Source organism: Bos javanicus, chromosome 12 (genome assembly GCF_032452875.1).
Source record: "Bos javanicus breed banteng chromosome 12, ARS-OSU_banteng_1.0, whole genome shotgun sequence".
In the NCBI taxonomy this organism is placed as follows: domain Eukaryota; kingdom Metazoa; phylum Chordata; class Mammalia; order Artiodactyla; family Bovidae; genus Bos; species Bos javanicus.
Window position 1 is genome coordinate 79,500,026 of NC_083879.1, and position 18,535 is coordinate 79,518,560.

The 18,535-nt window shown below is 41.4% G+C and overlaps 1 protein-coding gene across 2 annotated transcripts; it reads left to right on the plus strand.

The window, feature by feature from the left end:
- Positions 1-1,631: 1,631 nt before the first annotated feature.
- Positions 1,632-18,113, plus strand: LOC133258586 (protein-lysine methyltransferase METTL21E). 2 transcript variants are annotated; one of them, XM_061435339.1, is made up of 5 exons: positions 1,632-2,316; positions 3,292-3,371; positions 12,782-12,948; positions 14,116-14,233; positions 17,251-18,113. In XM_061435339.1, exons 1-5 carry the CDS (start codon positions 2,270-2,272, stop codon positions 17,709-17,711), a joined length of 873 nt encoding a protein of 290 aa, XP_061291323.1. In that variant the 5' UTR covers positions 1,632-2,269; the 3' UTR covers positions 17,712-18,113. The 2 variants fall into 2 exon arrangements, with proteins under 2 accessions (XP_061291323.1, XP_061291324.1); XM_061435340.1 differs by lacking the exons at positions 1,632-2,316; positions 3,292-3,371 and adding an exon at positions 11,329-11,678 and having other exon boundaries at positions 17,251-17,784.
- The last annotated feature ends 422 nt before the right edge of the window (positions 18,114-18,535 follow it).

An 18,535-nucleotide genomic window follows, 5' to 3' on the forward strand; every position in this document is an offset into this window, starting at 1 on the left:
CTTATTTAGCCTGGCGACCATCCTATACATTTTCTGTAAATTTAAATTTCAACTTATCTTTCACTTTCTCTACATTTGCTGTTAAAACTGCTATAGAGCTTTTTATTTCATTTATTCTATTTGATTCATTTTTGTAGATTTAAGTTCTCTGGTGTAATTCTTTTCGTCTGTTTTTTGTAATATCTTGATCACAGTTATTTTGAAGTCTGTATCAAACAATCCTGGTATCTAGGTTACCTGTGGGTTTGTTGTCTGTTTCTTGGTATGACTAGTAAACTTTGAGTGAATGCTGGACATTATGTATAAAAAATTGTAGATGTTGTGAGTCCTCCTCTGGAGAGGTTTCCAGAATGTATTCTGGCGGGAAGCAGAGGGGAAGGTCACCTCACTTTAACCAGGACTGAGTGGGTTCAGAGCTGGTTTGCACTTTGTCAGACTCCATCTCCTAGTTTTCCTCCATCCCTAAAAAGTAGTTTTCCACAGGTACCAAGTGGGATATTTCTTCTTTTGAATTTTGTTCTGTTTTTAGCCACTTTATGCTTGGAAAGTTAGCCTCTTGCCCTAAACATCTTCCTAAGCAAATAATCTTGAGTAAAGAGTCAGTGCTGTGTTGCTATAAGCTACTTAGAGCTGGAGGCAGAAGTCTCTCTGTACTTCTTTTTTCCAAAACAGTTCAATATAACCAAAATAATCATTGTTGTCGTGTCTCTTCAGATGATTTAGACATTCTGCCTGTCTAAACTGAGGTTCCTTGATCTTTTAAATAAGTTGTGGGAATGGAGTATTACTCAGCCAAAAAAGGAACACATTTGAGTCAGTTCTAATAAGGTAGATGAACCTAGAGTCTATTATACAGAGTGAAGTAAGTCAGAAAGAGAAAGATAAATATTATGTACTAACATATGTATGGAATCTAGATGACACTGATGAATTTATTTGCAAGGCAGCAATGGAGAAACAGACATAGAGAATAGACTTATGGACATGGGGAGAGGGAAGGAGAGGGTGAGATGTATGGAGAGAGTAACATGGAAACTCACATTACCATCTGTAAAATAGCCAACAAGAATTTGCTGTATGTCTCAGGGAACTCAGACAGGTGCTGTGTATCAACCTAGGGTGGGATGGGGCGGGAGATGGGAGGGAGAGGACATATGTACACCTATGGCTGATTCATGTTGATGTCTGATAGAAAACAACAAAATTCTATAATTATCCTTCAATTAAAAAATTAAAAAATTGTGGGAAAAGACAGGTGGTTTTTATTCACTGAATAATTCTTCATTCTTGTTTTAAAAAGATCCAAAAAAAAGAGCGTGTCCTCTGCCCAGGATTAACCTCCTGTGGATAATTGTTTTCATTATTTAAGATTTTGCAGTTTCCAGAATGTTTTTTTGTCTATCATATTCATCTCATAGATACTATGTGCCTTTTATATCTCTATTTTACATATGAGGAAGCCAAGAAACACGCTTAGTCAGTGCCTAAAATCACAGGCCAATTATTGACAGGAGTGATTAAAATCAGGCTCCCAGACCAGTAGTCCTGTCCTATCCACTGTCGTGAGCTTCATCCATCATAATATGTGAAGTATTTCTTAGAGGCTGTACCCGCACTCCTAAGTTTAACTTTACAATATTGCTGGGTTTCATTACCTGTTAATAACTTCTTATTCAGGCTATTTCCAGTGGTCGCAGGAGTTAATACAAACTCTGAGTTGCAGCCCTACATGCACGTGAGCAGGTGTACAGGCTACAGATACCCTCTGCCTGCCTCTTTACTCCCAGTAGGAAGGAACTGCGGTAACCTAATCCCTGCGGTCAGAGCGCTGCAGCACACACTCTCCCAAGCCTTCTGGGGCAGTTGTCTGAGGCTAAAAATGGCCTTCGCACCCAGACAAGGTGACATGGAAAGCATGTGGCCTCCGTCTCACAGGACGTCAGAGCTGGGGAGGCTTAAATAACGCTTGGCATCTGAGTGAAAAGTTATCACTTGGCCCAAATCGCCTTCACTCATTTGCGGGAGGAGTTGAAACCTTCCCGCTGGCTCTCGCTCTGGGCACGAGACGCCCACATGGAATATGCCTACTTACTTTCTCCGACCCCTTATTTATGGGCGTCCCAGCCTCGCTGCTGAATCTCAGAGGCTGTGCAGACGCAGCTGTCAGGCTTAGACCTGCTGCCAGCGCGTACAGTAGTCAACTGCCGAGCTTGGGCGCTCGCCTTTCAGGCACCATCAGAGGGTCTCAGCAGCAAAGACAAAGTTGTGGATGATCCTTTTTAACCTTCTAGAAACTCAGCTAACTCGTGTACATAGGTATGTCCAGACTTCACGTTTAATACATGTTGACCTGCTGGCGGACAGGTGTTGTAAGGACTGCGTCCCTTTAATGGAAGAGAAACTAAATTGGGAACAAACCGGGTGACCACTTTCGCTATTGTTCAGCCCTGTGACCTCAGGGCTATAATATAACCTTTGATTTTCCTCCTTTGTAAACTGTAAGGAAAACAATCTGTCTCCTAATTTACTGAGGCATAGTTTAAAGAAAGATGTGGTGGCTGTGACATGTGTTTTAGGAGCCAGGTGTAGGAAAGGAGTGAATGTTAATTCATGGTAGTACAGTGATTATTAAAGGATTCAAAAACTGATGCTTAAAACATCAAATCATTGTTTTCCAAAGTTGGAACTACAACTTACTTAAGCTCATTCATTCACAAGATATGCTTTGTTTGAGAGGCATACAAAGCTTGAATTCCTTTCCTTTTAAATATCTTTGCTGAGATGGTATGGGTTTTTTTTTTTTTAAAGAAGCTACTCAAAAAAGAAAGCGTTTGGTGGTTGGGCTATTTGACCTTGGGTACAGGCTGATGACCATGGGTGACGGCATCTTTGCATCTGTGCTATGTAGGGAGGTTTGTTTTGGATTAATGCTATGGTGCTCACTACACTGAGTGGAACCGTTTCTCTCCCAATGTTTTAATCACCTCTTAAGTTTTAGGATTGCTCTCTGACTAGTTAGTATGAAGATGATGGCTTTCTTTGTGATAGCTGAGGTGGCTCTGGTGAAGAATGTTTTCTTCTTCCAAGAACTTCTAAAATTTCTGACTCTGAATTTTAGTTGGTACTAGATAGATTGTGTTTTAATGGTCTTTTTAAAAATCATAATTTTTAATAAGATATTTTAATATAATTTTCTCTACTGTATTTGGTGTTAAATTTTATTCGGTAACTATGAGAGCACATTTTGAATTAATTATTACCATTTGATATCTTAATGTATTATTTGTCTAGTTTTCAAGAAATGATCAAGAAAGCATCAATATATCGCCATCCATTAGCTAATCACTTAATGGATCCAGAAGTTCAAAAAGGTAAATTATTTTTTGTTTCTTTATGTAATTTGACCAATTCTAAGAAGACAAAGCAACTAACAATGTACATGCCAACCTTTACGGCGTTCACTGATGTCCTAAAGAGAGCTGGGGCTTTTTATCAATTGCATATACGCCTGTGCTTGTGTTTGCTAACCTGTAACTATCTCTAACAATGTTTATTGTCTCCTGCTATACCTGATGATACGTTAGAGATAATTCTGACAGGTAATAAATCAAGTATATAGACTTGCTAGGTATTAATAGAGTTGTTGTTTTTTTTTTTAATCTGCAAAAGTGGAATAAAAATTTTCCCCAGATGCTACATGCTAAATACATGATTGTGATTTCTTCGTTATTTCTTTTCAGATAGGAAGATTGCAAGAGAGATAAAAATAGTCTTATGGTTTTTACAATTGCTTCCATGAAAGTTGATTTTAGACTGTAAAATTTGTCTAGCCTGTGTGTATGGTCCTTCTGATGTATTAATTAGAGGCAAACACAGTGTAATTTGACCTCTTTTGACCTCTTGTGGTAAGGAGAATTTAAGGTCAAATTCCATTACCAGTGGAGTTATTTGGATTTGAGCCACTGTTTTTTTTAATATCATCCTAAATATCAAGAATGACTTTTCATAGACTCTGTAATATATAACTGTTCCCATTGCCTTGAGATAAAAAGTGCAGATAGGGACTTCCCTGGTGGTCCGGTGTTAAGACTCCACACTATCAATGCAGGGCCCCAGGTTCGATCCCTGGTCAGGGAACTAGATCCCACGTGCTGCCACTAAAGATTCCACATGCCGCAGCTAGAAGCTCCTGCCCGCTGCAACTAAAGACCCTGCATGCTGCAATGAGAATCGAAGATCCTGCATGCAGCAACTGAGACCCAGTGCAGTCAGAAATAAATAAAAATTAAAACGTGCAGACATACGCTCTTGACATAGACTAGGATTACTACCATATTTTTGTAGAACAGTTGTACAAACTTAATTGTCTAGATTTCTTTCTCTCTCTGTTTTATCTGTACACTTTGGATATTTTCTAACGACTGTAGTCCTGTTTTTTTTCCTCCCTTTTTTAGGCGTACCAGGTGGCCTCTGCCTGGGTGAGCATCGTTAGGCCAAGAGAGCTGGGTGTATGCCCAGTGTTGGCAGCCTACATGGCTTAAACGTGAATGGTTTAACTGTAGTAATTTTCACAAATCTAAACACTTAAAGTCATAATCACTTTAGAGAATCCAACCATTTAGATGATTTGAATGAAGATGCGATTTCTCTGCAGTTTAGGAATAAAATCTCATCACTGTCATTACCATTAGTACAAAGCCTGGTTTCCACTGTGCATATGGTAATTTGGCGAATTACAAAAGATATGGAAGAAGTTCAAGGTAAGGTGCAGACAGAACTATTATGAAAGTATTTTACAACGTGAACAAACACAGCCCATAATAATCATCCACGTAGCCGACTGAAGCTTTCAAAATACATTCACAGGCATGGTGCTGAGGGGATTAAGAGTGTGCGGAGGGGGCAGAGTCACATGGCATTTTGTTGGAAAAGCTTTCAGTAACCAGTAGAACACTCAGTTCTCAAGTACTGAAGGGTATTGGCTCTTCCCGATCTAGCTCTTCTGTACTTGGTTATCTTGTGATTGGAAAGGATGGAGCAAGCCCATAGCCCAGTGCTTCTAACTCAACACTGGCCTGAATATCCAAGAATTATAGGGTAACACTTGTTATGCACAAAGTTAGGACTATAGTGAATGCTGAAAATTCCTCTGTCTTTGGTTTCTAAGGAGATGTGGTTTCGATCCCTGGGTCAGGAAAATCCCCCAGAGAAAGAAATGGTAACCGACCTGGGAAATCCCACGGACAGAGGAGCCTGGTGAATTGCAGTCCATGGGGTCACAAGGGTCAGACATGACTTAGTGACTGAACAACAGTGAACGGTTTCTAACGCTGCATTATAATCTAAACCGTCTAAAACCACATCCATGTCAACTGTGCCAAATCTCAGGTTGCCTACCCTTGTCAACAGCTGCTCTCCAGCTGTTAGCACAAGTAGCCACGTGCTATAAAGGCTGCTCTCAGGGTGCTCAGCCTTGGATCAGGTCCATCCTAACCCAAGGCTCCGTGATGCCTGCTCACAGTGACTCCCAAACCTGGCCGTCCAGCTGCCTGCCTGATGGCCTCTGTTCTGCCTTGCGTTGGTTTGGTCCCTTCAAGAGGCGGGTGCCAGGATGGGACTAAACGCGCCCGAGATCTACAGGGGGATGTTTGTGGAGAGACATCCCGGGTGGCGCTGGTGGTAACGAATCCCACCTGCCAAGGCAGGAGACAGGAGGTGTGGGTTCATTCCCCAGGTTGGAAAGATCCCCTGGAGAAGGAAATGGCCACCCACTCCAGTATTCTTGCTTTGAGAATCCCACCGACAGAGGAGCCTGGCTGGCTATAGTCACGGGGTGGCAAAGAGTTGGACACAGCTGAGCGCAGTTCCCATCATAAGCAATACTGCCTTAATATAGGAAGAAGAAATTTTGAGTAATTCTATTGCTGTTTAAGAAACATACCAAACTGTAGTCTGAGTTAACATTAATATACTAATTGGAGTACCAGAGTACACAAAGTTACTAATGGGAGAATCATCTATCAACACATTTTACATGTTTAAAAAGTAATCTGGATAAATATCTGCTAGATAAGACTGTAATCAATGTTTCACATATTGAATAATAACCCTTAAACATGGTAATCTGCCTCAGATAGCTTCAAAACTCAGGGTTGAATGTCAAGTTTGAACATCACTTGTTGCCCTCCAGGGAGGAGTCTACCACTGCCTCGGGAGCCCACAAAGTCACACGTGGCTCCTAGACCCAAGGCTTGCTGCCTCACTGCAGACTCGTGCGTCTTTTGTCTAGATGATTACGGCTTCCGATTCGCTTCTAATGTAGCCTCCGCTGCTACCACCAGAAGGAAATTCTCAAATATCAAATTCGACGGGGTAATTCTTGTCCTCATGATAGTCATTGGCTCCTGCTCACCCTGTAGAAGAAAGGTCAGCACTGCCCTAGGGTCATCCCCGCCTGCCTCTTCCGGCTTGTTTTCGACACCAGCCTGTACACCAGCTTGAGGTCCTCCCGGTTCGCCAAGCCTGCCTCCACGCCCCGGCGGGGGCTGCGTCTGTCTCTCCTGACCTCCCGTCCTCCCTTCCCTGCCTGGCAGCCCTCATCTTCCCTCTGCCGCAACTCAGATGTCTCCTCCTGAGGATGCTTCTCCTGATTCAGCCAAGCAGTGGGGCTTCCCATTGCTCGTTTGAAGTATTTCTTTTATCCCACATTGGTACTATTCCAGCAGCCGGCTCTAAGTACAACTAAATTTGGTTCTTTTTTATTTTTTAACCCCTGACTTGCAACCCGAGCAGTCTCAGTAAAAAGTGAATTTTATTTCTTTGGCAAATGTATTGATAGTTATCATTTGAGCCACTTAATGAAAGTTACAGCCTCTTGAATAACACAGGGAGCTCAGCCCGGTGCTCTGTGAGGACCCAGCTGGGTGGGATGTAGGGTGGGAGGGAGGCTCAAGAGGGAGGGGACGTATATGTGTATATACACACGTGTGTGCTAAGGTCCTCAGTTGTGTCCGACTCTTTGTGACCCTATGAACTGTAGCCTGCCAGACTCCTCTGTCCATGGGATTCTCCAGGCAAGAATTGGAGTGGGTTGCCATTCTCTTCTCCAGGGGATCTTCCCGACCCAGGGATTGAACCCACATCTCTTAGGTCTCTTGCATTGGCAGGAGGGTTCTTTACCACTAGCGCCACCTGGGAAGCCCCCCCCCCCCCCCCCCACACACACACACACATACATATAAAGGTTTACATACACACACACACACACACATATATACTTACAACTGATTCACATTGCTGTACAGCAAAAACTAACACAGCATTGTAAAGCAATTATCCTCCAATTAAAAAATACATTCTGGCAAAAAAATTATAGCCTCTATATATTCTTGAAACTAAGCAGACATCCAGACAAAAAAATAAAAAAAACATTTGTGAAAACAGCATAAGGGAATCAGGTTTAACATAAGGGCCTGAGAACTTGACATTGCTAAGCCTTTCAGAATTCTAGTTTTCAGGTTTGCCTGTGACCATTCACTAATCTGAAAATATCTTTAACATCTTTAAAAAAAAACTCTAGGTATTTCTAAGAAGCACATGACATTCATCTTTGAACAGAAGATTCTATTGAATGACAGTCTCTTTCATTTAGTTGAAGGGTTTTTACTTTAAATTTTGCTGACAGGTCTTCATGACAGCCCTCAAATGGAAGCTTAAATTCACTTGTCATAGCTGTTAAAGAATTTTCTTTCCCATGTATTTCTGTGATCTGACCCTTCCATCTATTATTGCTGTTATTGACTTTAAAAGTATAAAAGAGAAGAATGCAGACAGAACCTGCGTTTTTGAAGGCTTGTTGCAATCCAGCCTTGAAAGTCAATTCACTGTTGGATTTTCCTCTTAAGAAAATCATCACTGTAACATGGCAGAATCTTGCTAATTTTTACTTTGTAATTGAAATCACTTTAGTTCTCTAGAGGACAAGAGCACCTGGTAGATATTATTCACAATCAGCAAAGATTTAATAGCAGGAAAATGGTGTTAAGCCTTTATAGTATCAAAAGCATTAAGACAGATAAGCCTAGAATTGCAACATAATTGTTACAGTTTCTTGATTATGTTTTATTTACAATTTGTTTTAATATTTGTTTCAATATTAAATTCATTAATAATAATACTCTTAAGATTAAGGTAGATAGCTTTATCTACAGGTATAGCACTTCCCTGGGGGCTCAGATGGTAAGGAATCCACCTGCAATGTAGGAGACCTGGGTTCGATTCCTGTGTTGGGAAGATCCCCTGGAGAAGGAAATGGCAACCCACTCCACTATTCTTGCCTGGAGAATCCCATGGACAGAGTAGCCTGCTGGTCTACAGTCCATGGAGTTGCAAAGAGTTGGATGCGACTGAGCGACTAACACACACAGGTATAGATATCAGAAGTTTTCTACTTTTCATGTAGGGAAGCCAAAATTCTACATATTGCATAACATTTCCTGGTTTTAGTTATTTGTCCTGGGGCTGAGTGCTAGATTACAAGGAAGGAATATGTGTAGAAAATTGTTCTTTGGAAGTGTAAATTAGAGTTCCATTGTATGATAAGACTATTAACTTTTGGAGAAAAGTACTCTTCACATCTTTCCTAAAAACCAAAGAATATCCACGAATTCATTGACCTTCTCAAGATTCAGTCCCATAATCAACAAATAGCCAAACATACTCTTTGGGGACCTGTTGTTTGCATATTGTGTTTGGAGCATAGGTTTCCCCCTTTTGTTACAACAAGGCGATGTTAGGGACGCCCTGTAAAAGTGCAGCTTTTCTGTTAGATTGCTGCCCAGTGGCTCTTGGCATCAACCTTGAAATGGGTGGTGATATTGCTGAAACACTGAGTGCGTGCTAGTCCATGCTAAACTGATGCAGTCTTATCCGACTCTGCGACCCTGTGGACTGTAGCCCGCCAGGCTCCTCTGTCCATGAAATTCTCCAGGCAAGAACACTGGAGTGGGTTGCCATTTCCTTCTCCAGTGGATCTTCCCCACCCAGAGATAGAACCTGTGTCTCTTATGTCTCCTGCTTTGGCAGGTAGGTTCTTTACCACTAGTGCCACTTGGGAATCTCCTGTCTTTTAATTTAAATAAATAATTGTTCTTAAGTTATTAGCCCTGGGGGTTCCCTGGTGGTCCAGTGTTTAAGGCTTGGTGATTTCACTGCCACGGGCTGGGTTCAGTCCCTTGTCAGGAAACTAAAACCCTGCAAGTCTCGAGGTGAGGCCAAAAAAAAATTTTTTTTAACCTCAAAATCTTTAATGCTAAAAAACAGTAAAGTCTTTTTTTTTTTTTTTTTAATTTATTTGGCTAGGCCATGTCCAAGTCGCTGCTTGTGAGACCTAGCTCCCTGACCAGGGATCGAACCCAGGCTAGGGATCGAACTCCTGCACTAGGAGCCCAGAATCTGAACCACTGGACCACCAGGGAAGTCCCTGAAGTTTTAAGCTGGATGTAATTGTGTGTGTGTATTTGCTCTTAAAATCCCATGTATTACATCTGGACAAATAATTGTAAGTACCCAAATTCAGTATATTTTGATTTCCTGCTATCAATTAAGGAATACTTTTTATGAGTGTCCCTTTCTATGGAATGACTGATATTTATATAGTCTTTAAATTCCAAGGAGAATGCTAATATAAAACACTGTCAGTTAAATTTTCTTCAGCCTGACAGTGTTTGCTATAGGATCTGTGATCAGCCTAGGTGCATAACTCATTTCAAATGACCGTGTGCAATCATAGAATTGTGTTCTTTTAGGGTGTATGTGCAATTAATCCCTGGGTAAAGGATCTGCCTGCAATGCAGGAGACCCAAGAGTCTTGGGTTTGATCCCTGGGTTGGGAAGATCCTTGGAGAGGAAATGGCAACCCACTGCAGTATTTCTGCCTGGGAAATCCCATGGACAGAGGAGCCTGGCGGGCTACATATAGTTCATGGGTCACAAAGGGTCAGACACGACTGAACACCTAAACAACCACCACCACCACAACATGGGATTAACAGTGGTTGTTGTTTCATGAAATTTTTTGGAAATTTCATGAAATTCCAATCTCTTGGAAGATCCTTTAATTTGGGGGGTGTAAGTCATTTTAAAAATTACATAATATATTTACATATGTATTTTAAATCTCCGTTCCTTATAGAAGTAAAAATGTCATTCTTGAAAAAAAAAAGACTAGCTCTATTTATTTACATTTGTTATTGCACTGTAGTTGTTAGGACAGCAGCACTGATCTGGTCAACTAAGCTTTCTTTTAGGAAAGCGCAAAGTCAGAGATGTCGGTATGGTAGCGGTAAATACTCACCGGCAAAGTTTTTATATCAAAGACTGGAATCTTAGCGGGTGCTCCTGCGATTTCGTGTGCTCTAAGGTCTATTAATCCCCGATACCTTAGGTGACTTGTCAAAGAAGTGCTGCATTTATAAGGAGTTCGCAAGGAGGCCCAAGCGGGCACATTCAACTAAAGGTCAAGGAAGCAATTAAAGTTCTCAGCTTTCCCCTAAAGAACTTCCGCAGCCCTCTGCTGTCCCCCCAGCCTCCCATCTTAGCAAGGCAAGTGAATCTAGCAAAATGAAAGTTAAAGTTCAAAGGCAACGTTATTACCAATATTACTGGCTTCCTGGAGCTCTTCCTGAATGTGAGAGCCTGCTGTTGTTTCAGGAGAAATACAGTGAAATATGTTAGAAGAGGTGTCTCTTGGTTAGGACTCTCCATTTTTCACCGGTTCATTTTCTCTGCATCTCTGCCAAGGTCAGTGTGAGGGCTGGTGGAGGGGGTTGTGGGGGTGGCCCCCCACTGTGGAATGCGGTGAGGTTAGAGTCCTTTGGAGAACGCTTGGTTCTGTCTGGGTCTGTTCAGGGATCACAGAATTTAGGACAGGAAATCGTCTTGGCTCAAGTTCCTGCTGGATTGTGGCCCCTGAGGGAATCTTCCAACAGGGACAAACTTCATCTCCTTCTTGCCACTGTGCTCCCAGAATGCTACGGAATGATGTTACTGGAGCTCACAGGACAGAGTTTGGCAACTATTGGGTGGTTCAGAAAGTTTGTTCTAGTTTTTCAATAAGATGTTATGGAAAAACCTTTTGGCCAATTCAGTACGTCTTCTCTTAGGACTCAAGAACTTAGGGCAACCTCTCTCTCACCCCTGTTTTTGCCTCAATGCATGGAGAAGCTGCAAAATCTCCTGGGGCCTTGAGTCCAGAAATTTTAAGACTGGTGCCAAACTCCTCATTTTTTTTTTTAAACCTTTGCACGTTCCCCTTTCCTAAAATTTTGGGACTTGTTTTAATGATAAAAGTTTGCTCGTTTTTGAGGGAAATTGCTTCCTTACTTTTAGGAAGAATAGATTTAAAAATTGCTGGTGTCAGATTTTGGTTTAGAGTTAGGGAGAATTGTGAATCATCAAATTTTCTAATTGCAGAATGGGCTGCTTGTGAAGGAACAACTTCACCCTCAATGGAAATATTCAAAGAGGCTGAACAAGCTGGGCATGTTGTTCATCCCCAGAGGAACTTGAGTTTCCTGGATGAGGTGCAAGCTGAGACCAGGAGGCAGCCGCGGTGTTTTCCATTTGACGTTCAAGGATCAGATGACATTTGACTTTGGAGTGTCATATCTGTTTTGAAAGTATGAATGATGGCAAGGTTGCAAAGTGTGAAGGTTTTAACTTTTGAGATTTGGGAAATAAATTTCCCAAGAGAAACTTGTCTTCTTCTATGAAGACCAGAATGAGAAGTTTTTGTACTTCCTCCAAATTTCTAGGAAATGTTTTTGTTTTCTGTTTGTTTACTTACTTGTTTTTGGGTCTCAGGGCAGAGGTGTGAGCGAGTCATACCCTTCACGTCATGGTACATGGCATCATCTCAACAAGACCCCCTGTTGTATGTGTATCTGTCTGTACATTGTTTCATTCATCCTTTTTACCCATTTCATACTTCCTTTCCTTTTCCAGCTTCTTCCTGACAACCTTTCTAGTGTGTTTGATGTAGGTCTTTGACAAATATTTTCACACATATCCACTTAAGGACTTGTGTAAAAATTTAGAAGAGGGAGCAGGATTGCTGGCTTGTAGGATATTTATATATAAATTAACAAAATACCATAAGATTGCTCTCCAGAAAGCAACATTTTGTATTCTTATCAGTGAAACTTATCCGATATTGTCAATGTTAAGATGTCATGAGTTGCCCCCAAACAATAATATACAAATAAGTAATAATAATATAATACAAGTGTAATTGATGGATGGTATCACATGTCTTTTGCTTGGATTAAGGCAGGTCACAAAGGATCTGCTACGTTGAAATAACTGGAATTGCACTGTGAAGCTAATAAGAATAGTAGAAATCTTAGACTCTATCATCAGTCTTTCTTTTGTTCTAGATGAATAGATTGGTAGTCTTTATTTATTTATTTTTTGGTTGCTAGCCTTTAAAATATGTTGTTTTTTTAAAAAGTCTTTCAATTGTTTATTTCACATAGCGTTGCAGAAAGGACTAGCAGTTGACTTCAACCTCAGTAAAAATCAGAAAGATGTTGTCCCAATGTGTGAAATGTCAGCTTCTGTTAAGAGCTGTTTTCAAATAGTTATACCTTACTACCATTATGTTGCAGCTAACGTCAATGACTGGTCAGAAGCAACTTTGATTAGGTGGAAATGCTGCATTTCCAGTAGATTCTTCTCCTTTACTGCTGCAACCACAACCACTGGCTTTTTCTTTTCCTTTCAGAGAGCGGAGAAGACGGCGATGACAGGACAGTGGTTGCAGAGATCATGAGGAGGTGTTTTGTTCCAGCATTTGTAACAACCATCCCCTGGGAGGGGTTTCATTTCGCTGGCCATGAGATCCGCATCAATGAAGCCACGGATTGTTATGGCGCTGTTGTTTGGCCATCGGTATAATTTAAATTATTTTTCATCCAATTTTGTCTATTATTATATACCATTTGGAAAGAGAAGAGAGATTCCATAGTTCTATTTTGTGACCTCAAGCAACAGTAAAATTTAGAAATCAAGAAATTGGGAAAATGCTTCCACCAATTCTATTTCTGACTTGTAGGGTTAATAAAGACTGTTGTTTACACATTCAGCTTTTGGTTACTATAGGTCAGAAAAGTTTAGAATTGTACACATTTTTATTTCCCATTTAACTGGGCTTTATTTGAGTTAAACAATTAAAATGAAATCTGTATCAGTCTCAACATGCAGAATATTCTAAAAGGCCACACTCATTTATCAATTGTCCTACGAAGGCTGCAGCCCCCTCTACTGTCTGCCCCAATCTTGAACATATATTTCTTTAAAATGACTCTTATTATTAGAAAGTGAAACTGAAGTCGCTCAGTCGTGTCTGACTCTTTGCGACCCTGTGGACTGTAGCCTACCAGGCTCCTCCATCCATGGGATTCTCCAGGCAAGAACACTGGAGTGGGTTGCCATTTCCTTCTCCAGGGGATCTTCCCGAACTACGGATCGAACCCAAGTCTCCTGAATTGCAGGCAGATGCTTTACCCTCTGAGCCACCAGGGAAGCCCTATTAGAAGTTGCTTCCTTTAAAGATAATCAAGCCTAAGTAACTGAACTCTATATTCTTAGTTCTCTTCTCTCCCCAATAATCCCCAAAGACTTTTTCTATCCTAAATGTTGAACCTATTGGAGAATGTACTTCTGTGGATAATTTTCTGTAGAGATGTGTATATACACACAAATACACTCACATGTGCATGCCTGCTCAGTCGCTCAGTTGTATCTGACTGTCTAGGACCCCGTGGACTGTAGCCCACCAGGCTTCTCTGTCCATGGGATTTCCAAGGCAAGAATACTGGAGTGAGTTGCCATTTCCTCCTCCAAGGGATCTTCCCAATCCAGGGATCGAACCCGCATCTCCTATGTCTCCTGCATTGGCAGGCAGATTCTTTACCACTGTGCCACCTGGGAAGCCCATTCTCACATGTGCTTATACATGTATTATAGCATTAGTGGGGTATTTGTCTAATGGAGTGTAATATTGCTTTCTGTGATTACTTACTAAGCACTGTTTTTTCTTTTTTTGCATTTTCATAGGCCCTTGTTCTGTGCTATTTTCTGGAAACTAACGTAAAGCAATATAACCTGGTCGACAAAAATGTGATTGAAATTGGAGCTGGAACGGGGCTCGTCTCCATTGTGGCGAGTTTACTTGGTAAGTAGCTGCTTTAGATCAAGTGGGATCAGAGAATCCAACGATCTGATAGCATTAGTTGCTTTTGGTATCCATTTGCTATGCCTGGAGAATTCCATGGACTGTATAGTCCATGAGGTCGCAAAGAGTTGGACACGACTGAGCAACTTTCACTTTCATTTTACTATAACCTGGGCCTATTTTTTATATATATATATAAATGATAGTTTATTTTGAAATTCTCCTCCTGATAGAAAGTTGGTCCTAGTTTCTCATAATTGAGTCTTTTTACATATTTTTTTTTTGTACATGTATTCCCCACTGCCCCCACCCCCCCCAATCCCCCCCACCCCGCTTTTTTTCCCTGGGCTTGTTTGCCTTCTTATTCCTGATATTAAGGAATATCTTTTAGTTTTTTCCTATTTTTATTTATTTATTTCTAGTTTTATTTTGAAAAATTTTATGTATTTTCAATTGAAGGATAATTGCTTTACAATACTGTGTTGGTTTCTGCTCTTCATCAACATGAATCAGGGCCTGTTTTCAACCCCTTCATGCTTTGAATGGGCTTCATTAAGAAACTTAACGATGTTAAAGTCACCTAACTGGTTTCCTTCCGAATTTTCTGGGAAGCTGTATTAGTTCTTCTCCTGGGGTGTAGGTCACAAGTGCATTCTAGCCGGCATGTATATCCTGGCATTCTGGCTGCTGGAGGACGTGGGAAATATGAGGCATAGGCAGAGCCGACTGCTGCGGACTCTCTCTTCTTTATTTAAATTTCAGCCCATTTCAATGTCCCCGTATACTTGGTATATTCCTTTTGGATTTTGAAGTCATTTTCTTTTATGAAAAAGCACCTGTTGGAATAGAGAAAGACTGTCAGGAGTCACGTCTGCTTCTAAGTTTGGGCGCGCGTCCTTGGATTTATTTTCTCAGTTATTTCCATTCTTCTTTTGCGATTGCTTGTTCTTTCACCAGCATCTTCTTTTCCAACTAAATGTGCAATGGTCTCTACGTGTGTCTGAGCCTGCTTCAGTCTTTTCTGTTGTTGTTATCTATTTCACAGCCTTAATTTATCTGCCTTCTCTGATGTGCGCGGCCCAAATCCGTCTTGATTTTCTTGATCTTCAGAAGTGCACACCTGCCACTCTAAAATCTTGAGAGGAGTTCAAGATCTAGCAATTCACAACTTTCTAAAACACTGGAGAAATATAGGACCCTTGAAACCCTCCCCAAATATTTTATTTTTATAAATTGCTCTGTCTTGACATTACTTTGAAAGTCACCATCCCACTTAGTATGGCTAGTGTCAGAGGTCCTGTTGGATTTATACCTGAAAGCGTCCTCATCTAAGAGCAGAATTTGTGTTTGGGGAAGCTGTCCATTCATTAAAAAGAATCAGTCCCTTTGGTGCTTGTATGACTTGACGCAAGCATCAGAAGAGGGAAGCTTTGTTTGGTCAGTGGTGGTGTTTACCTCTAGACACGAAGCTCTTCATAGTCAGCCCCAGCGCCTCAGTTCAGTCGCTCAGTCATGTCCGACTCTTTGCAACCCCATGGACTGCAGCATGCCAGGCCTCCCTGTCCATCACCAACTCCCGGAGTTTACTCAAACTCATGTTCATTGAGTTGGTGACACCATCCAACCATCTCATCCTCTTTCAACCCCTTCAGATAGTTTATATTCCTATGGGTGAAGGGCAGTGGAGGGAGGAGTCATTCCTTATCTTGAGATTTTAAAAAGATTTGTTGAACTTGATAGACCTCCCACCCTATACACACACACTAGAATGCAGAGATTTTTATCTCTGTGATTCTACCAATGAAATGTTTATTTCCCTCCCGTTTTAATAGTTTCCAGAAACAGAGTCAATAGCCAGAGAAATTTGCCATCATGGGTGAGAAATGGGTTCTAAACTGGTCTGGGGTTAACTGGATTCCCCTCAGATCTGTTCTCTCATCCCTTACCCGAGCCTGTCCTTGTCTGATGTAGATTTCAGACAATTGTAGACTTATTTACACATTGTTTTCAGGTTCTCCTGCTGCCTAAAGTTCATGTTAGGGGACAGACTTTATTGAGTTTTGGTGTACAATTTTCTCCTGAAAAGGACTGCCAGTGTTCAGTTTTAACTGTGGGCTTCTTTGATGTTTTCATCCGAGCATTCTGTCCTGTGTGTGACCTTTGGCTGCATGAGCTGTCTGTGCAGGTTGTGTGTGCACGCGTGCTCAGTCGCTCAGTCCTTGCGACCCCATGGACTGCCGCCTGCCAGGCCCCTCTGTCCATGGGGTTTCCCAGGCAAACATACTGGAGTGGGCTGCCATTTCCTCCTCCAGGGGGTCTTCCTGACCCAGGAATGGGATCTACGTCTCCTGCATTGGCAGGTGGATTCTTTATCTGCTGAGCCACCTGGGAAGCCCCAAATGCAGGTTGTAAGCGTCAGGCTTATAATAGGGTCAAGCTGAAACCATGGGCATGAACCTGGGTATCACGATACTTTCAGTGTAGTATGACACTGAGAAGTCATCTCTCCTGCCTCCACTTCTCACACTCAAGCACTTCCTGGTCAATGATGGGGTGCTCAGTGTTACGTATACTCATTTGGTCTCACATGACTGGAGCTCAGGTTTCTTTTAGGGAAGATCCCGTTTATCTTTCAACAGTGACCTCTGATTGTTCCAATCCAATGAGGATACCAAAATCCTTTGAATTTCCCTGCCTTTTAATGTTTTAAGTAGATAAATAGAAAATAACAGCAAGAATAACAAAACAAAAGTGACCAAAAAAAGAAAAAAAACCCAGGAGAACAGAAAAGTGCAACAGATGTAAAAGCATCAATACCTGGAGAACCTAATTGTGTGTAAGGGGAGGCGCGAGGCTACCTTAGCATCCATTCTGAAGGCATTTCCCTCTTGTGTGTACTGTGTCTTTGACATGGGGCTAGCCTTCATGCCGAATTGCAAAGTGCATGGTGGCTCACAAACCGGTGGCTTCACCTCGTCCCATGAAGGTTTCTCTCCCTGCTGTCCTTTGTCTCCCAGGCGCACACGTGACTGCCACAGATTTACCCGAGTTACTTGGAAACCTGCAGTATAATATTTCTCGAAACACCAAAACGAAAGCTAAGCATCTGCCTCAGGTCAAAGAGCTCTCCTGGGGTGTAGCTCTAGACAAGAACTTCCCCAGGGCTTCCATCAACTTTGACTACATCCTGGCGGCCGACGTGGTCTATGCTCATCCATTTCTCGAAGAACTCCTCGTTACCTTCGACCATCTGTGCAAAGAAACCACCGTCATCCTCTGGGTCATGAAATTCAGGCTGGAGAAGGAAAATAAATTTGTGGATAGATTTGAGCAGTTGTTTGACCTGGAGGAGATTTCTAGTTTCCCTAGCCTGAATATTAAGTTGTATAAAGCGATGAAGAAAAATCAGAAGAGTGCATGTTATCCTCAAAGGAGGATGTGGAAAGCGAAGCCAATTTCTGGTAGATTATTGCTTTAGCAAAGACCCTAGATAATCTGATGTAGCACTGAATTTCAATGGGAAACACACACACACACACACACACACACACACACACACACACACACACGTGCGTGCGCCTCACCCCAGGCAGGGATGTTTCCAGATGTAGCGTGTGGATCTAGAGAACCGCACAGCCATTGTGTGCTAATTGATTAGGACAAGGTCTGCTTTCCTTATCTTTCTATAGCACCATCTTTAATTATTATCATCTTAATACATGGTGCAGTCATTGTTAAGGTATAACTGTTGAACAATGGTTTTTAATGAACAATGGTTTTTAATAATGGTGTCTTTCACATAAGCTTACGTGATTCTCTCTTTAGAAATAAAGAAATGGACTCTAGTGAGCTCACAAATAAATTGGAAAAGATGAACATAGGGTGTGATGGTTGGTGTGAAATTACTGTGGCTTCGTTAGTGCCAGCTTACAGGTGGTCTGTCTTCTCTGCTCGGCAGGGTGGGTCTCCAACACAACCCCTGAAATCAATCAAGCTGGTGGATTTGAGGTTATGGGCAAGGACATTTCACAGTTCACTCCAGTAAATGAAAAATGAATGGAAGAACACATAAAAACAGCTGAGATTTTGGGGGGAGTTATTGTTTTATTTTTAAGCCAAGTACAGATACTCTGTATCACAAGAACAGAAATAAATATAAAAGTTTGAGTTGAAGATACACATGAAAAGATTTCAGTCTCTAATCTCAAATAACCAGACATATGGCTGTTATTAACATTTAAAGCTTTTCTGATGAACATACAGAGACCTAGATATTTGAAATCCTATGTGCTTTCTTCCCAC